This window comes from Stegostoma tigrinum, chromosome 26, assembly GCF_030684315.1.
Source record: "Stegostoma tigrinum isolate sSteTig4 chromosome 26, sSteTig4.hap1, whole genome shotgun sequence".
In the NCBI taxonomy this organism is placed as follows: Eukaryota; Metazoa; Chordata; class Chondrichthyes; order Orectolobiformes; family Stegostomatidae; genus Stegostoma; species Stegostoma tigrinum.
The window spans coordinates 22,892,326-22,911,014 of NC_081379.1; the positions used below are offsets into that span (position 1 = coordinate 22,892,326).

The window sequence follows — 18,689 nt, forward strand, 5'->3', positions numbered from 1 at the left end:
TCTTACTCTTTGGAGTCAAGGTAATGATTTTGATATTTAGTGGATACGCTTTGCTTTCTTTTAAAGTCTTCTATTTGTATTAATTCGTGGTTGAAGTTTGGATTTTCCTGTAGCTATCTTTTCAAGGTTTTATGTAGCTTTGCAATTTGTACTTTTCATATTCCACCAAAGTTACATTTTGTTAATAATGTTAAATTTATGTGCCAGTTTAGAATTTAAACGATCTCACATAACTATATCAAACATTCAGAAAACTCAACTCCTATTCCCTTTAGTAGCGGACAGTTTTCGGAGGAGTTTCACCCAGACGTGTACAATATCCAGGAAAATTACAATCCAGCTAAAAATAAAATGTATTTTACCTAATGGATAGAGATAGAGGAAGCTGATGTACTGAAAATTTTGTCAAACATTAAGATTGACAAGTCGCCAGGCCCGGATCAGATTTGTCCTCGGCTGCTTTGGGAAGCGAGAAATGCAATTGCTTCGCCACTTGCGAAGATCTTTGCATCCTCGCTCTCCACTGGAGTCGTACCTGAGGACTGGAGAGAGGCAAATGTAATTCCTCTCTTCAAGAAAGGAAATAGGGAAATCCCCGGCAATTATAGACCGGTAAGTCTCACGTCTGTCGTCTGCAAGGTGTTAGAAAGGATTCTGAGGGATAAGATTTATGACCATCTGGAAGAGCATGGCTTGATCAAATACAGTCAACACGGCTTTGTGAGGGGTAGGTCATGCCTTACAAACCTTATCGAGTTTTTTGAGGATGTGACTAGTAAGGTTGATGAGGGTCAAGCTGTGGATGTGGTGTATATGGACTTCAGTAAGGCATTTGATAAGGTTCCCCATGGAAGGCTCATTCAGAAGGTCAGGAGGAATGGGATACAGGGGAACTTAGCTGCTTGGATACAGAATTGGCTGGCCAACAGAAGACAGCGAGTGGTAGTAGAAGGAAAATATTCTGCCTGGAAGTCAGTGGTGAGTGGGGTTCCACAGGGCTCTGTCCTTGGGCCTCTACTGTTTGTAATTTTTATTAATGACTTGGACGAGGGAATTGAAGGATGGGTCAGCAAGTTTGCAGACGACACAAAGGTCGGAGGTGTCGTTGACAGTGTAGAGGGCTGTTGTAGGCTGCAGCGGGACATTGACAGGATGCAGAGATGGGCTGAGAGGTGGCAGATGGAGTTCAACCTGGATAAATGCGAGGTGATGCATTTTGGAAGGTCGAATTTGAAAGCTGAGTACAGGATTAAGGATAGGATTCTTGGCAGCGTGGAGGAACAGAGCGATCTTGGTGTGCAGATACATAGATCCCTTAAAATGGCCACCCAAGTGGACAGGGTTGTTAAGAAAGCATATGGTGTTTTGGCTTTCATTAACAGGGGGATTGAGTTTAAGAGTCGTGAGATCTTGTTGCAGCTCTATAAAACTTTGGTTAGACCGCACTTGGAATACTGCGTCCAGTTCTGGGCGCCCTATTATAGGAAAGATGTGGATGCTTTGGAGAGGGTTCAGAGGAGGTTTACCAGGATGCTGCCTGGACTGGAGGGCTTATCTTATGAAGAGAGGTTGACTGAGCTCGGTCTCTTTTCATTGGAGAAAAGGAGGAGGAGAGGGGACCTAATTGAGGTATACAAGATAATGAGAGGCATAGATAGAGTCGATAGCCAGAGACTATTTCCCAGGGCAGAAATGGCTAGCACGAGGGGTCATAGTTTTAAGCTGGTTGGTGGAAAGTATAGAGGGGATGTCAGAGGCAGGTTCTTTACGCAGAGAGTTGTGAGAGCATGGAATGCGTTGCCAGCAGCAGTTGTGGAAGCAAGGTCATTAGGGTCATTTAAGAGACTGCTGGACATGCATATGGTCACAGAAATTTGAGGGTGCATCCATGAGGATCAATGGTCGGCACAACATTGTGGGCTGAAGGGCCTGTTCTGTGCTGTACTGTTCTATGTTCTATGTTCTAATTGGGCAGGATTTCTTCCTTTGGGTAGGAGTTTAGTTGGACTGTACGGACTGAAATTACATGTCCTAGAGTCTAGCTCCCTCTGGCAGAAATTTCGGGAAATTAGTTGAAAGGTAGGAGTGAGCAGTTACGATTATGACAAAAGCATGACAGATTAAAAAAAGACCAACAGCATATTGGATCTTACTAATATGGGCATAGAACCTAGAAGTAAAGGAAGTAGATATGTTATGATAAATTTACACAAGACATTGTCTAGGTCATAGTTCCAGAACTGTCTGTAGCTTTGGGAAGCTTGTTTTGGAAACAACAACAGTTTAGTTTCATCTGGCTGATGTCAGCAAATGGAAAGTACATTTGTCAGGAGACACTTGAGATGCTGACAGTATTTCCATTGTCAAAGAGAAAGCCAGTGGGAGTTTTCATGTGGCTTTTAGCATTAAATAATGATTACACCACAGAAGGCAGCTATTCAGTCCCTTGCATCATACTGGCCTTCATGCAACTCACCCAATCCTGTTTCCCTGCCTTTTCTCATCGTCCTGCAATTTGCTTAAGTGTTGATTGGATTGCCTTCAGTTGAAGCGTCAGTATTGCGGTATCATTAAAATTCACAAAATACCAAGGTACATATCGATGAAGAAGGCAAAATTACAAGTAACTCTGAGCCACAGCAGAAAAATAATTCATTAACTTAGAAATTTCAGGGAGAACTGTTCCATCAGCAGAAGTGCATATTGAATTGTTATTTTAGATTACTTCCCTGCAGACACTGTTACACTCCCCCCAGTGCAGTTCTGGTCACTAAATAAAATATGAGTAATGGATACCACCTTTGTGCATTTGACCTGAATACTCTGATTCCGCAGAACATTTCTATATGTTTGTTGATAGATAAGAAAGGAGAATGTACACATCTTTTGACTATTGTGGTAGCTTTGTTTCCTTGATTACCTAGGGAGTAGACTTTTGTTAAAAGATGTGTATTGTGCAAGATGTTTCAGCTAAAATTAATACACGGTGTATCGTGTTGCATGGTCACTATGGTCACGAGTCAGAATTTTCTACTGATACGACTGAACAAATTTGATCACAGAATTTCCAGTCCAGCTCTATTTTGTCCAATGAGGCTAATAACAAAGGTCAATCTTGAACCAACTCTGTGCTCCAGCTACACAGCCAATTGCTTCCTTTTATACAATACCCTCCTCGTCTACTGCAGTTACATACTCTTTTATGAATAAGATGCCTTTATAACTCAAGCTACCTTCTCAGCATTCCCATAACTTTTTAAATGCATTTGGATCCATTGCTATTCAGTCAGACTTCAGTTTAAAGTCTAAATTTTTAATGCAAGCGTATGTTTGTATTTCCAGTAATATATTTTCAATATTGTTTGTATTGGCATTAATCCTGTCAAGGAATTCCATGTCTACTCTCTGTGGTTCACATTACTAAAAACTGTCTTAATCACTCTAACCAAAATTCAATCAATTATTACAACTGTTTCAACTAACATGCGTGAGCATGCACATAAACACAGACACATACACACAAACACCGACTGGAAATAAAAATCTTGCTCGGTGAGCTAAGTAGAAAAAAAAATTCATGTAAATGTCAAAAAGAAAGCCTTATTTTTGAGTATAGTAGAAGGAGAAATAAACAAATAGATTGAATTGTTGAATGTTAAGTAAACACTATAAATCATGGTGCAAGTTAGAGGAATGTGTTGAGTAATTGTAACGTCATAATGACTGTTAAAAAGAGGTTTCAGGCAGCAAGAGCAGTGCTGAGGTTAGATTCATAGAATCACCAGATCTTACAGTGCAGAAGAGGCCCTTCAGCCCATCAGGTCTGCACTGACACGTGAGAAACATCTGACCTTCAGCCTAATCCCCTGAGTTGTACAGAACCGTTCTGAGGAAGGGTCACCAGTCTCTGATTTTTTCTTCACAGATGCTGCCAGGCCTGCTGAGCTTTTCTAGTGGCTTCTGTTTTTGGTCCAACATGACTTCCCTGTTGTTATGATTCATACCAGCAAATGTCCACATATCTTTTTCACCACCCTCCTAACATGCCCTTCCACCTTCAGAGACCTATGGACAAACATTCCAAGGTTCTTTTGTACAACAGAACATCCTGGTGTCATGCCTTGTCAAATGACTCCTTCGAAAGTGTGTCACCTCACGCTTTTTAAGAGTTAAATTCCATCTGCCGCTTACCTGCTCTTTCGACCATCCCGTTTATATTTAACTCATGGCCCAGGACACTCAACCTCACAATCTCTGTGACATCTGCAAACTTACTAATCCAACCACCACACGCAATCATCTATGTCATTTTACAAATGATGACTATTATGGAGCCCAGCACCAATTCCTGGTACTCGACACTGGCTTCCAGTCACTAAAGCAGCCTTCTGTTGTAATGCTCCATCTCCTACAACTGAGCCAATTTTGAATCCACTTTATCAAATTACCCTGCATCCCATCTGCATTTGCTTTCTTGGTAAATCCCCAAAGGCTTTGCTGAAATCCATATGAACTACAACAACTGTACTACAACCCTCATATACACAACTGGTTAACTCCTCAAAAAAATTCAGATTCGTTAGACACAATCTCTCTCTGATGAAGCCGCACTGACCTTTTCTGACAAAGCCATGCTGACGCCTTCTCATCAAGTCTTGCTTCTCCAATGGAGACAGATGCTCTCCTTCAGAATTTTCTCCAACACTTTCCCTGCTACTGCCGTGAGACTCACTGGTCTGAATTCTCAGGCTCATTTCTATATCCGTTCTTGAATATTGAACCACATTAACTGTTTTCCAGTCACCGGGCACCTCCCCTGTAGCCAGAGAGGAATTAAAAAGTTGAGTCAGTACCTGTACAACTTCCTGCCTTGCTTCCCACAGCAGTCTATGACATAATTCATCCAGACCTGGTGATTTATCCACTTTTAAGCCTGCTAATACTTTGTTCTTCTCAATGTCAGTTTTCTTAAGCACGTCGCAGTCTCTCCCCCTGGATGGCAAACCTTCATCCTCTTTCTCTTGGGCGAACAGCCTGACCCTTCCCAAACTGTCTGTCCTATTACCTGTTTTGGAAACTTAAACCGCTGCTGAGTCCTCCACCTCTTCAACTCTTTCCATAATTTTCCATGCAACTGAATCCAAACACGCCCACCCCCACTATCTAGTTTAAAGCCCTATTCACATGCTTAATGATGTGATTTCCAAGAACTCTGGTCCCAGTGATGAATCAGGCAGAGCGCGTCCCATTGGTAAAGATAAAGTGTGTAATATGTTACCTCAGTTGGTGACAATTACACCGTGTTAGTAAATTTTCTGCATTGCAGTAATTGATACTATCCCTCTAAAGTGGAACGTGAGTATAAATAAATAAAAAAATCACTACAGGACCAGAAAACCATGAGTAAATCCATAGATGACCTACAACTGTTATCAATGATTAGGGATCATTAAGGAAAATTAAGCAGGAAGAGAGACGTACTGAAAGATGACTGTGCATAATCACAAGCAAGCACGTATTCTCGGACATCACTGATGTACATCTTAACCATAGTGACCACATTTGGGACAGCACGGTGGCTCAGTGGTTAGCATTGCAGCCTCACAACACCAGGGACCCGGGTTCGATTCCAGCCTCAGGCAACTGTCTGTGTGGAGTTTGCACATTCTCCCAGTGTCTGTGTGGGTTTCCTCTGGGTGCTCCGGTTTCCTCCCACAGTCCAAAGATATGCAGGTTAGGTGGATCGGCCATGCTAAATTGTCCATAGTGTTCGGGGTGTGTGGGTTAAAGGGGGATGGGTCTGGGTGGGATGCTTCAAGGGGCAGTGTGGACTTGTTGGGCCAAAGGGCCTGTTTCCACACTGTATGGAATCTAATCTAATATTAGTTGATTGAATAGCACCAGACATACCACCTGATAATAATAGAATTATAATTTTAACAGAAGTGGTTAATTGACATACAGACTCCAGGTTCCTGGCAGGTAAATGTTCCATCCTCAGGTACCAGGTGACTATTGTATCTCTGGTTAGGAACCACTTCAACCATTTCGCCAGCCTTCTGTCGTTCTCCAATTTTTGTCTTCAGATAGACACCAAACCCAATGTCTGCACTCTCAGTCATAAACTGCCACCTGGAAGTAAAGATCCAAATTAAGAAATGTATCAAAAATATCTCACACTTAAATTTGTCATTGTCATGCACAAATCCTTTTGTGGCTTCAAACCCCCCTACCTCTGTACCTTCATCAATGCTACAATCCTCCAAAAACTGCTCTTCTCTAATCTTTATTCTATTCATTCGTGGGATGTGGGCATCGCTGTGATGGGCCAGCATGTGTAGCCGATTTCTAGTTGCCCTTGAGAAGCTGATGGTGAGCTGCCTACTTGAAAGCTGCAGTCCATGTGCAATAATTAGACCCACAGTGCAGTGAGGGAGGAAATTTCAGAACTTTGAGCTAACGACACTAAAGGAAAAGCAATATATTACCAATTGCATTACCCCAACTCATTCTACCCCAGCAAAATGGTTTGCACCATCCAGACCCAAAGCTTGAGAATTCACTTTCTGAATCGCACCACCTCTGTACCACAGGCCCTCCTGTTTGATTAAGCTTTGATCAGCCTTTTTATTATCTCCTTCCTTAGCTATATATCTATTTTTGATATGATTGCAAGTCTGGGAAATGTTCATACAGTCACTTCTACACAAAAGCTCTTGACAAAAATACAACAACTTATATTTACTGGGGAACATGGCATAATGAAATGCCGCAAAGTGCTTTGCAGGAACATTAGACAGCATGACCGAGTCACGTAAGGAGATATTAGATAGTAAACAAAAAGTTTTCTGTCAATAGGTAGATGTTAAGGAGACTGTAACAGGAGGTAAGTGAACTGCAACTGCAGACAGTGCATTTTAGAGCTTGGTGCTTGGGCAACTGAAGGCATGGTCACAAAGAGTACAGCAGCCAGGATTTGAGGAATGCAAAATCTCGTGGGTTTTGGAGTTGGAGGGGATTATTTTTCACTATAAATTGATCATTTGACCATTGTAATGGGCTGGAATTTAGTCCTGCTGTCAGGGTCAGGTCTTAAGGAGCAATTTTGGTTCCCAGCCTTGCATCACATCCAGCCTGACACCTGGCCTGACTGTTTTTTTTTAAACTGGTTGATTAGCGACCTGCGAATGTACTCTCAGTCCAATTAATAATGGTGAGTGGGCTCATCGGGGGGTCCTCTTGACCCTGAGAAATTGTCAGCCCCACCACCTGAGGAAGGAGCTCCCAATGCACCGAGAGGAGGGAGGGCATCTCAAGATGGAGACCTGCAGAAGACTTTTAAAAAGATGAAATTAAAACCGGCCACAAGTGGCTCTGTGCTAATGTGAAGGATGGTTCTCCTCAGAACCTATATATGTTATTCTGACCTGTAAGGTGGGTGGGTGGGTCTAAGAAAAGGTAGCAGGAACATTGGCTGTCCAATGTGGCACTGAGAGGTCACAGAACATAAAAAGAAGACATAGAACAGTACAGCAACGGGCTTATCGTCCCACACTTCTATGTCAAACATGATGCCGTTCTAAACTAATTCCATAAGGAAAATCACATGTATATTGCATGAAGATTGGAAAACTCCTTTTGACCTTGGAGTCCAAAGGCTCTTAAAACCACTTAATTGGTTATCAGCCATTTGTAGGGGGTTAACCTTTTCTCTCCCTCAACCAGCATGTTGCAAAATGATCCAAAACAGGAACAAGCCTGTTTTGGCACACTATTGGCACACTGGGTGGTGGGAAATTCAGGCCCACTGCCTCTGTTCCTGTTTAACAATGATTATTTAAAATACTGGAACACAGCCATCATTTTCAAAGTACCTAACTTTCCATTGTTAATCATTTTTATATTACCTGAAATAATGCCAAACATCAAAAATTTTAATTCTTTACACCACACCACAGCAAGGAATACAACATATTTAACTATATCAAACAAATTATTTCTAAAATATACATTTTGATATGAATCAAATCTATATGTTGTAAATAAGAAGTCGACACAGTTACCTTTTTGACTTTTATTCTCGCTTTGTCCACCATTGGCTTTCTCCTTCAGCTTAGAAGGTAAGAAACTCTTAGCCATAGATAGGAATGACTCACTGTGATTGCTTCAGTGAAGTTTCCAGATAAAGTATACTCTTTCAATGATTGCTTCGTCCCATTGGCTTTCTTTGTTTTAGTTCCTAAGATGTTAGTATTGCTGCCCAACTCTTAAATTTCCTTTTAATACATGGTACTGAGCCACCTTCTTGAATCCCTGCAGTCCATGTGGTGTAGAGAGGAAGTTCCAGGTTTCGAGCCAGCAAAGTGAATGACCAGTGATACAGTGACAAGTCAGGACTGTGTGGGGCTCAGGAGGGGAACACATAGCTGGTAGGCAGTGTTCCCATGCATCTGCTATTCTTGTCCTTTCAGGTAATAGGGGTCATTGATTTGGGAGTTGCTACTGAAGAAAGTGTAGTAAGTTGATGCAGCAAATCTTGTCAACAAGACACAATGTTGGCCAGTTGGTGTCAGTGGTGGAGGGACAGGGTGTTTAATGTAGCGGGTGGGTGCTGTTCAAGCTGACTGCTTTGTCCTGGATGGAGTCTGTGGAGCTTTATATTCTAGAGGGTTGTTAATACTTTCATCCTAATCTTTAACATGTTAATCACACACTGAACATTCACAACAGAAAATGAAGCAGCATTGCATGATTTGACCAATCATGCAGCCTCATGGAATGATATAAGCCAGAACAGCAAAATGTGATTCAATACAGCTCGTGTCTCATATACCTCTGCAGACTCACCAAGCAGCTTGCAGTTGTCTGACAACATCAAGAATATTGTAGTGTTGAATTTCTTGAGTATTATTGGAGCTACATTCATCCACCTAATCAGCCATTTATGGGTTGGTAGTTGTTTTCTTCCCCAAAATAGCCAAAGGCAAGAACATGCTTTCAAACATGCATACTGGCAAGTGGAGAGTACTCCATCACACTCCTGGCTGACCTAATAAAAACCTAACAAGTAGAGGCAGTAAGATTCAATTTCCAGCTGAGGCTAGGGATTTAAACTCAAGCTTTGTGACTGAGAGCTCAATATTCTTTGAGCAGAATTAATTAGACATTTCTTGAAGAAAAATTGAAAACAGTTCCAAGTGAGTTCAGATTTTCTTTATCAGACTGATTTTGAGATATTCACCAGGTGTTATGCCAATAATAGGGTTAAAAGTGACCCTATACACATTCCCTAGAATTTCAATCAGAATTGGATACTCAGCCAAAGGAGGGTCAGGAGGGTCCTAACAGTGGACAGGGTGGTATAGAGGGGGATGAATCTGTAAACTAGCGAGTTTTGAGAATATTTGTAGCTCAGGTTGAGGTTCTGGATGTGAGTTTGCTCGCTGAGCTGGAAGGTTAGTTTTCAGACGTTTCGTCATCATTCTAGGTAACATCATCAGTGAGCCTCCGGTGAAACGCTGGTGTTATGTCCCGCTTTCTATTTATCTGTTTAGGTTTCCTTGGGTTTGTGATGCCATTTTCTGCTTTAGTGATGTCATTTCCTGTTCTTTTTCTCAGGGGATGGTAGATAGGATCCAAATCAATGTGTTTGCTGATGGAGTTCCAGTTGGAATGCCATGCTTCTAGGAATTCTCGTGCGTGGCTCTGTTTGACTTGTCCTAGGATGGATGTGTTGTCCCAATCAAAGTGGTGTCCTTCCTCATCTGTATATAAGGATACTAGTGATAGTGGATCAAGTCTTTTTGTGGCTAGTTGATGTTCGTGTATCCTGGTGGTTAGCTAAACAGGTAAATAGAAACCGGGACATAACACCAGCGCTTCACCGGAGGCTCACTGATGATGTTACCTAGAATGGTGACGAAGCGTCTGAAAACGAGCCTTCCAGCTCAGCGAGCAAACTCACATCCGGAATCTGTAAGCTAGTTGACACAGAAGGGCTGTGGAGGATAAGTCATTTAGTGCGTTTAAAACAGGGGTAGATAAGTCCTTGGTTAGTAAGGGGTCAAGCATTATGGAGAGAAGGCAGGAAAATGGTGTTGAGAAACATATCAGTCATGAACAACTGGGGCAACAGACTCAATGGGCCGAATGGTCTAAATCTGCTCCTACATCTTATGGGGTCTTTGGATTTAATAACAGAATGCAAAATACAGATATTTTGAAAAGTAGATGTTTCTTACCCTGAGATTCCAGCAGAGGGTAACTATAGAAAGGGTTGGCCCACTCAAAGACAAAGGAGAGAAGTTATGCGAGGGGTCAGAGAAAATGAGTGAGATTCTTAACGAGTACTTTGCATCAGCATTGACTGAGGAGAGGGACATGATAGATGTTGAGGTTAGGGATAGATGATTGATTACTCTAGGTCAAGTTGGGATGGTGGGGTGGGGTGGGGGGGGGGGGGGTAGTGTTGGGTATTCTAAAAGGCATTAGGGTGGACAAGTCCCCAGGTTACTGAGGGAAGTGAGAGAGGAAATAGCTGGGGCCTTAACAGATATCTTTACAACATCCTTGAGCATGGATGAGGTCCCAGAGGACTGGAGAATTGCTAATGCTGTCCCCTTGTTTAAGAAGGGGAGCAAGGATAATCCAGGAAATTATAGACCAGTGAACCTGATGAAAATGAAGAACTGTGACCAGTGACGTTCCACAGGGACCCGTGTTGGGACCACTGTTGTTTGTGATATACATAAACGATTTGGAGGAAGGTAAAGGTGGTCTGATTAGCAAGTTTGCAGGTGTCACTAAGATTGGTGAAGTGGTAGATAGTGAAGGGGACTGTCAGAGAATGCAGCAAAATGTAGATAGATTGGAGAGCTGGATGGATAAATGGCAGATGGCATCCAATCCAGGCAAATGTGAGGCGATGCAGTTTGGAAGAACCAATACAAGAGCGAACTGTACGGTAAATGGAAAAGTCCTGGGGAAAACTGACAGAACAGAGAGATCTGGGTGTTTGGGTCCATTGTACCCTGAAGGTGGCAATGCAGGTCGATAGAGTGGTCAAGAAGGCATATGACATGCTTCCCTTCATTGGGCGGGGTAGTGAGTACAAGAGTTGGCAGGTCATGTTACAGTTGTATAGGACTTTGGTTCGACCACATTTGGAATACTGCACACAGTTCTGGTCGCCACATTACCAAGAGGATGTGGATGCTTTGGAGAGGGTGCAGAGGAGGTTCACCAGGATGTTGCCTGGTATGGAGGGTGCTAGCTATGAAGAGAGGTTAAGTAGGTTAGGATTATTTACGTTAGAAAGATGGAGGTTGAAGGGGGGAACCTGATTGAGGTCTACAAAATCATGAGAGGTATAGACAGGGTGGATAGGAGGAAGCTTTTTCCCCAGAGTGGGGGACTCAATTACTAGGGGTCACGATTTCAAGGTGGGAGGGGGAAAAATTTAAGGGAGATATGTGTGGCAAGTTCTTTATGCAGAGGGTGCTTGGTGCCTGGAACACGTTGCCAGTGGAGGTGGTAGAGGCGGGCGCGATAGCATCATTTAAAATGTATCTAGACAGATACATGACGGGCAGGGAGCAGAGGGATACAGATCCTTGGAAAACAGGTGATAGGTTTAGACAGAGGATCTGGATAAGCGCAGGCTTGGAGGGCCAAAAGGCCTGTTCCTACGCTGTAATTTTCTTTGTTCTTCTTTGTTATGGGTACTGTATTAAATTCAGCCTCACCTTAAAACACAGCCAGGGAACAGCACTTCGTATTCAGACTGAAAAGACGAGCCCCTGTTGACAGTGACCATGTTTTCATATTGTTGCTTAATGGACTCAAGGATGTAATATGACTTTGGTACATCACCACCAAAATTTATCTACAAAAAAGAGGAATGAGAGTTTTTAAATCGGAAGGCATTCTTAAGATTCAGAATACAATTTGCTATTTCGTAACAGGCCTACAAGTGAACAGGTATTGTTGTAGGTTGAGTTCTGCCCAGTCATTAATGAATCACTTAGCAGTTACCCACACCTGGTAGCAAACATAGTGAAGTACTTTAATGAGGCAACCGTCTGGATTTTGCAGTCAAGAGTGGTGGGAACGTAATCACTTTTGAACCTAACAAACTCTATGGAAGCCGGGAAATGCTTACTAAAGTTAGTTAGAATCTGACATCATTTCAAGTGACTCTCTTTGTGCCTGGCAGCAGATATGTCATCAGGCAGGGTACATAGACAAACGCACTAAAGAATTCTCACAGGCAGCTAGCCAGGGCTACAATGTCATGGCTGCACTTCGATTTTGCAGAACGCAAATAAACACTGCACGTATGTATCAGGATCAGAATATCATGAATAAACTTTGAAAAATATAATTTATATTAAAAATATTGAAATTCTTATAATGGAAAAGGTGGGCACTCGGACACAAAATTAATTTTCAAGGGCCAGTAGTAGTTATGTCTTAGCGCTACTTTAAAATATTTTAATTAAGAAGGTGTAACTTTATAATAGATTCTTAATAGTGATATGACAATGTAAAAGGGGATGTTCTCATAATTTCAGTGATTTCCAGAAGATTGGCATTTGCAGTGACTTCAGTGTGGTAAGAAATTACACAACAGCTTCTACATGCTGATATTTAATGGCATTTGTGCTGGTGCCATGATCTGCCGACAGTTTCAGAGTTGTATAGATGAAAAATGTCAACAGCTTTACAACTGCAGCCTCCATTCTTGTGTTCCAGCTCAATTAAGAGAACTGAGTAAAGGTTCTTTTTAACAGGCCAAATAAGGGCAGTTCCTCAGTAAGTTGTCCAAATCCAATAACAAATTAATAATCAACAACTTATATTTAAATAGTGTTCTTAATGTAACAAAATGTCCCAGGCATGTCACAGGAGCATTATAAGACAATGTATGACATTCAGGTACATACGGAATGTTTAGGTCAGGAAAGAAAAAACCTGATCAAATGGGTATGTTTTAAGGAGTGCTTTGATGGGTTCCTGTGGTACACTTGCAGTGTCCCTGCCTTGGAGCTATGAAGCCTGGGTCCAAGTCCCACCTGTTCTGGAGATGTGTAATAACATGTCTGAGCAAGGTGATTTTATTTTAAATGTGCCTTAATAGACAGAAGTAACATAGAAAGGGAGGAGATAACAGATCTTGAGGCCCTGGCAACTAAAGGCACAGCCTCCTTTTTTATTAAATAATAATCTGATGGGGTGTGGAAGTCACCAGCGAGGCCAACATTTGTTGCCCATCCTTAACTGCCCAACTTCTCTGCAGCAGTTTGGTGTAGTTGAATGGCTGACTGGGCGCAAAGGGCAGTTTACAGTCAATTCCATTGGGTCTGCAAATCAGACCAGGTAAGAATGGCAGATTGCTTTCTCTAAAGAGCATTAGTATAGCAAGTAGAATTGGGAATATATGAGGCCACAATAGGGGAGAGGGGAGATCTTGGAGGGTTGTGGGGTTAGGAAAGTTTATAAGGAGACCAAAATCCTGGATGGATTAGAAAAACACAGATGAGAATTTAAAAAATCAAAGCGTTCCTTGTTTGGATGCCAATTTAGATTACTGAACACGGGGGCAAGAGGAGATTAGTACTTACTGTGAGTTAAGTCATTGGCAGAAGATTTTGGATGACCTCAAGTTTACAGAAGGCAGAATGTAGGAGCAGAAGGTGTTTAGGGGAAGATGATAGCCCTAATGGTATTATTAATGGACTGGTGACCCAGGTAATGTTCCTGGGACTAGTCCGAATGTCATCATGGCAGATGGTGGAATTTGAGTTAAAGTTTTTTAAAAATTAGAATTAAAAGTCTAATTATGATAATGAAAACATTGTCAACTATTGTAAAAATCACCTAGTTCACTAATGCCCTTTGGGGAAGTGCATCTTAACTCTTTGACCTACTTGTGATTCCAGACCCACAGCAACATGGTTGACTCTTAACTGCACTCGGAAATAGCATAGCAAACCACTCAGTTTTGGACAAATAGAGCAATAAATGGCAGCCCAGCCACTGACACCCACTTCCCATGAACGAAGAAGTTTTCTAACAACAAATATTTGACTTCAAAAGTGAACTTTGCAACCGTATAGGCTAAAATTGCTGTATTTGCTAATCTTAGTGCAGCATTACGCTCAGAATTACTCCCTAAAAATACCGAGGAGCAATTAATAATTAATTATTTTTAAGACGGTGCCTGTTGGCTCTTCAAGAAGTTCTCACTGCACATTTGTCAGTAGACACTCATGTTCGGCTTCCGTTTTAAACATAAGGGGGAAAGAACACAAAAAAACTGCACAGGCCTGATGGGCTTAATGGTCCTTCCATGCTGTATGTTCTGTGACTCCCTACACCTGTAGTCAACATTATTTACTGATATCAGAAAGAATCAATAGCTCTAATAACTAATCACTCTTTTTTCAAATAGTAAAGGCTGTCTTCAATTTTAATTTGATCTGGAGTCACAACTGTCAAGAACTTTTAAGTGCTTGCAGAAAAGTGAGAGACAGCTAAAAAAGACTTTTATTTCTTTATTTTGTTTGAACTAATATACTGTTTTCTGCTTTTAGGCTCTTCCCATTTTGTTTCTCCCTGGTTAAGAGATCTGGCTGCAGTTTTCTGATCATCTTGCTCATACTGAAGTCTTTATGAATACTGCACTCAAGGGAAAGACAGTTAATTGATGTGAATCTACTCCATATATCAGTGTGTTTGGCATTTCTATAATTTTCATGATTCCCTGTCAGCCTCATCCCTCAACTTCCCCCATCCTGACAGACAGCATCTACATTCGCTACAATACTGGTCACTTCTTAGTGAAAAACACTGGGGAAGCCCACAGCAAACCTGTACTAGAAAGTTAAACATCTTCACTACATTCTGTTTTGGAACTGAGATAATATGTACTCCAATAATAGGAATAGGGTAAGGAAAGCTGATTATTTGAACAAGGTAGGAAATGCCCAGGTTTGACAACTTCTTTGGAAATGCTAGATACAGTCTGAAATTAAAATGCAAATTATTCATACATGTCATTAGTGCCAATGGGCCATGAATTTTATTGAGGGCAAATTTGTCATTATGCTAGGTTTCAGACAGATATAGTGATGGTAACACCTCTCACAATCATTTCATTTTCCAGAGTCCACAAGAATTGCAACACGCACAGTGATATTTACCTTGCTCGGGCATTTTGGGTCCCCATCTGGATCTGTGAGAGTTCCACCGTAATAAACAGGGAGTTGTTCTGCATCAATATATTGCAATAGCACTTCTTTCCAATTACCTGCAAATAACAAGATAATAAGCAAAAGCCAGACAAAAAGTACTTGCAACAGGTCTGTGCAGACAGAATTCGGCTTTTCTTACAAAAATAATGAGTCTCTAACAGCATATTCACAAAGCTACCAGTGATCAGAAACCAGAGCTCAAGATCAGGTTCTGGCCACTGATGTTGGTTCACTTTACTTTATGCTTCCAATTTGTCCAGGAGATGGCTAGTGCACATGTATAGATACTGTCATGGAAACAGCTCACTTCTCAATTAAACATTTAAATATTCCAAAAGCAGGGAGATGAAGGCTCCTGCTTTCTAAGCATCAATATAGATTGTGAGGATCTTATTGGTGCAGTGATAGAAGGCCCTATCTCTGAGCCCAACATTCTGGGTTTAAGTACCACCTATCCCAGAGGTATGTTAATAGCATGTCTGAACAGGTTCTTATAAATAATTAAATGCAAGTTATGTAGAATTATAAATTACCTGGGGACTTCAATGGCTCATGAGCATGTTATAAAAGTAGGTTTGATCCTAAACCAAATTCACATCACAAACAACACTACAAAATGACGACTTCTAGAATCTCATTTTACAGCCGTATCAAGTCTAGATCATTTTAACCTAGACTGGGGCTCTCATGGTGAAATATCTGGGTGTGTTGCCTATTACCCACCTGGATACAGCCTCAAACAAATACTGGCCCCAACAGAAGAAAGCTTATGCCTATCAAGGGTTAATAACATTCAGCTGTTCTTGTACAATCCATCCCAACAATGTTGAAGTCACATGATCCAGAACACCTGCATTGCACAATAATTTTGGGGAATAACAGGGTCATGTGTGTACTCTGTCTCAGTGTATTCTGAGAGACTCATACAGGCATACAATATAGGAGCACAGGTAGACTAATCAATCTCTCAAATTTGCTCTGCCATTCAATAATGCTGACTGGTTTGCATTTCAAATTTCATAGTACCACCCACACCCAATGATCCTTCATTCCCCTGTCAAACAAACGACAATATTCAATGACCTCATCCCCACTGCCTTCTGAGGCAACAGAATACCTTAATCACTATGCATGTTGAAATTCTGCAGTTGTTCTCCATTTAGAGAGATAGTTTGCTTTTTTTTATTTTTCCTGCCGAAGTGAATGTCTTCACATTTTCCCACATTATACTCTGTCTGCCAGATTTCTCCCCATTCACTCAACCTATCTGTATCTGTCTGCAACTTTCACAGATATTCTTCAAAACATACCCTCTGGCCTATCTTGGTATCATCTGTAAATTTAGCTACCAGCTAAATCATTGATGTTAATTATAAATGCTCAGGCCCCAGCGCTATGGGATTATTCTCATACATCCTGCCAATCAAAGACCCATTTATGTATAAATATTTTTTGCAAGCCACTCCCTGAATCACAGTAAGATGTTACCCCATTCTATGAGCTTTTCTTTTTTGTAAAAACATTTGATGGAGTACCTTATCAAATGCCTTCTGGAATTCCAAGGAAAATATATCTACAAGCTGTTCTTTATCCGCATCACATATTACTCCTTCAGAGAATTTTTAATAAATTGGATAAGCATGATATTCTTTTGACAAAACTTTTCTAATCACCTTGATTTTTTTCCTAATTGTGATGTCATTATCTCATTATTAATTAATTCTAACATGTTCTCTGTGAAAGATGTCATGCTGATTGGCCCAGAGTTTAGGTGTAGAGCTGGACGAACACAGCAGGCCAAGCAGCATCAGAGGAGTAGGAAGGCTGATGTTTCAGACCTGGACCCTTCTTCAGAAACGGGGGAGGGGAAGGGTGTTCTGAGATAAAAAGGGAGAGAGGGGGAGGTGGATAGAAGATGGATAGAGGAGAAGATAGGTGGAGAGGAGACAGACTGGTCAAAGAGGCGGGAATGGAGCCAGTAAAGGTGAGTGTAGGTGGGGAGGTAGGGAGGGGACAGGTCAGTCCAGGGAGGATGGACAGGTCAAGGGGGCAGGATAAGGTTAGTAGGTAGGAGATGGGGTTGGGGCTTGAGGTGGGAGGAGGGGATAGGTGGAAAGAAGGACAGGCTAGGGAGGCGGGTGATCTGGGCTGGTTTTGGGATGCAATAGGGGGAGGGGAGATTTTGAAGCTTGTTAAGTCCACATTGATACCATTGGGCTGCAAGGTTCCCAAGCGGAATAGGAGTTGCTGTTCGTTGTGGACTGCAGGAGGCTCAGGATGGACATGTCATCTGAGGAGTGAGAGTGAGAATTGAAATGGTTCGCAACTGGAAGATGCAGTTGTTTAGTGCGAACCGACCATAGGTGTTGTTCTACAAAGCGGTCCCCAAGCCTCCACTTGGTTTCCCTGATGTACAGGAGACCACAACGGGAACAGCGGATGCAGTACACCACGTTAGCAGATGTGCAGGTGAACATCTGCTTGATGTGGAAAGTCAGGCAATGGTCTTCAATGTGAAAGAAATTAATCATCTTCATTTTAGGTTCAGTGATATTGCTCTCGTCAAATCTCCCACATTCAAAATGCTGAGAACCCTTACAGATCTGAAAGTTAACTGGACTAGCCACTTAAATCCTATGGCTAGCAAAGCAAAGCTAGGAATTCTGCAATATGTGAATCACCTCCTGACTCTCCAAAGCTTGTGCACAATCTATGAGGCATAAGACAGAAGTGGGATGGAATATTCCCCACTTACCTGGATGAATGCAGCACCAACAACACGCAAGAAGTTCAACATCATCCAGAACAAAGCAGCCTGCTTGACCACTGGCCCATCCATCACATCTGATATTCACTCCCTTCATCACAGGTAGACGGTGGCAGCACTGTCTACGTATAATCTACAAATGCACTGCAACAACTCAATCAACCCTCCTGTAACACCACCTTCCAAACCCACAGCCTCCACCACTTTAGAAGGGTAGGGCAGCAGATGCATGGAAACGCCACCACTTGAAAGTTCATTTCAAATCACAGTTCAAAGTACATTGCCACCCACAGAACCAGAGTCACAGAGATGTATACCAGGGAAACAGACCCTCTGGTCCAACTCGTCCATGCTAACCAGATATCCTGAATAAATCTAGCCCCATTTGCCAGTATTTGGCCCATATCCCTCTAAACCCTTCCTAATCATACATCTATCCAGAGGTTTTTAAAATTTTCTAATTGTACCAGCCTCCACCACTTCCTCTGGCAGCTTGCTCCATATGCGCGCCACCCTTTGCATGAAAAAGTTGCCCCTTAGGTCCCTTTTAAATCTTTCCCCTCTCATCTTAAACTTTTGCCCTCTAGTTTTGGACTCCTCAACGCAAAGCAAAAAACCTTGCCTATCTACCCTTTTCATGCCCCTCATGATTTCATAAACCTCCCATA

The 18,689-nt window shown here is 41.9% G+C and overlaps 1 protein-coding gene across 3 annotated transcripts in view; it reads right to left on the reverse strand.

Annotated features, from left to right (window-relative positions):
- The window catches only part of LOC125464145 (SEC14-like protein 2), a 69,434-nt gene that overhangs the window by 8,114 nt on the left and 42,631 nt on the right, over positions 1-18,689 (reverse strand). Inside the window, exons 9-12 of one of the 3 annotated variants that reach the window (XM_059655021.1) lie at positions 15,204-15,310; positions 11,745-11,884; positions 5,963-6,132; positions 4,616-4,816 (exon numbers count right to left, since the gene is read on the reverse strand). In XM_059655021.1, coding sequence (XP_059511004.1) covers positions 4,616-4,816; positions 5,963-6,132; positions 11,745-11,884; positions 15,204-15,310 — 618 coding nt within the window. Of the gene's footprint in view, positions 1-1,784; positions 4,817-5,962; positions 6,133-11,744; positions 11,885-15,203; positions 15,311-18,689 lie in introns of those variants that run through there. The other 2 variants (XM_059655020.1, XM_059655023.1) reach the window with 2 other exon arrangements.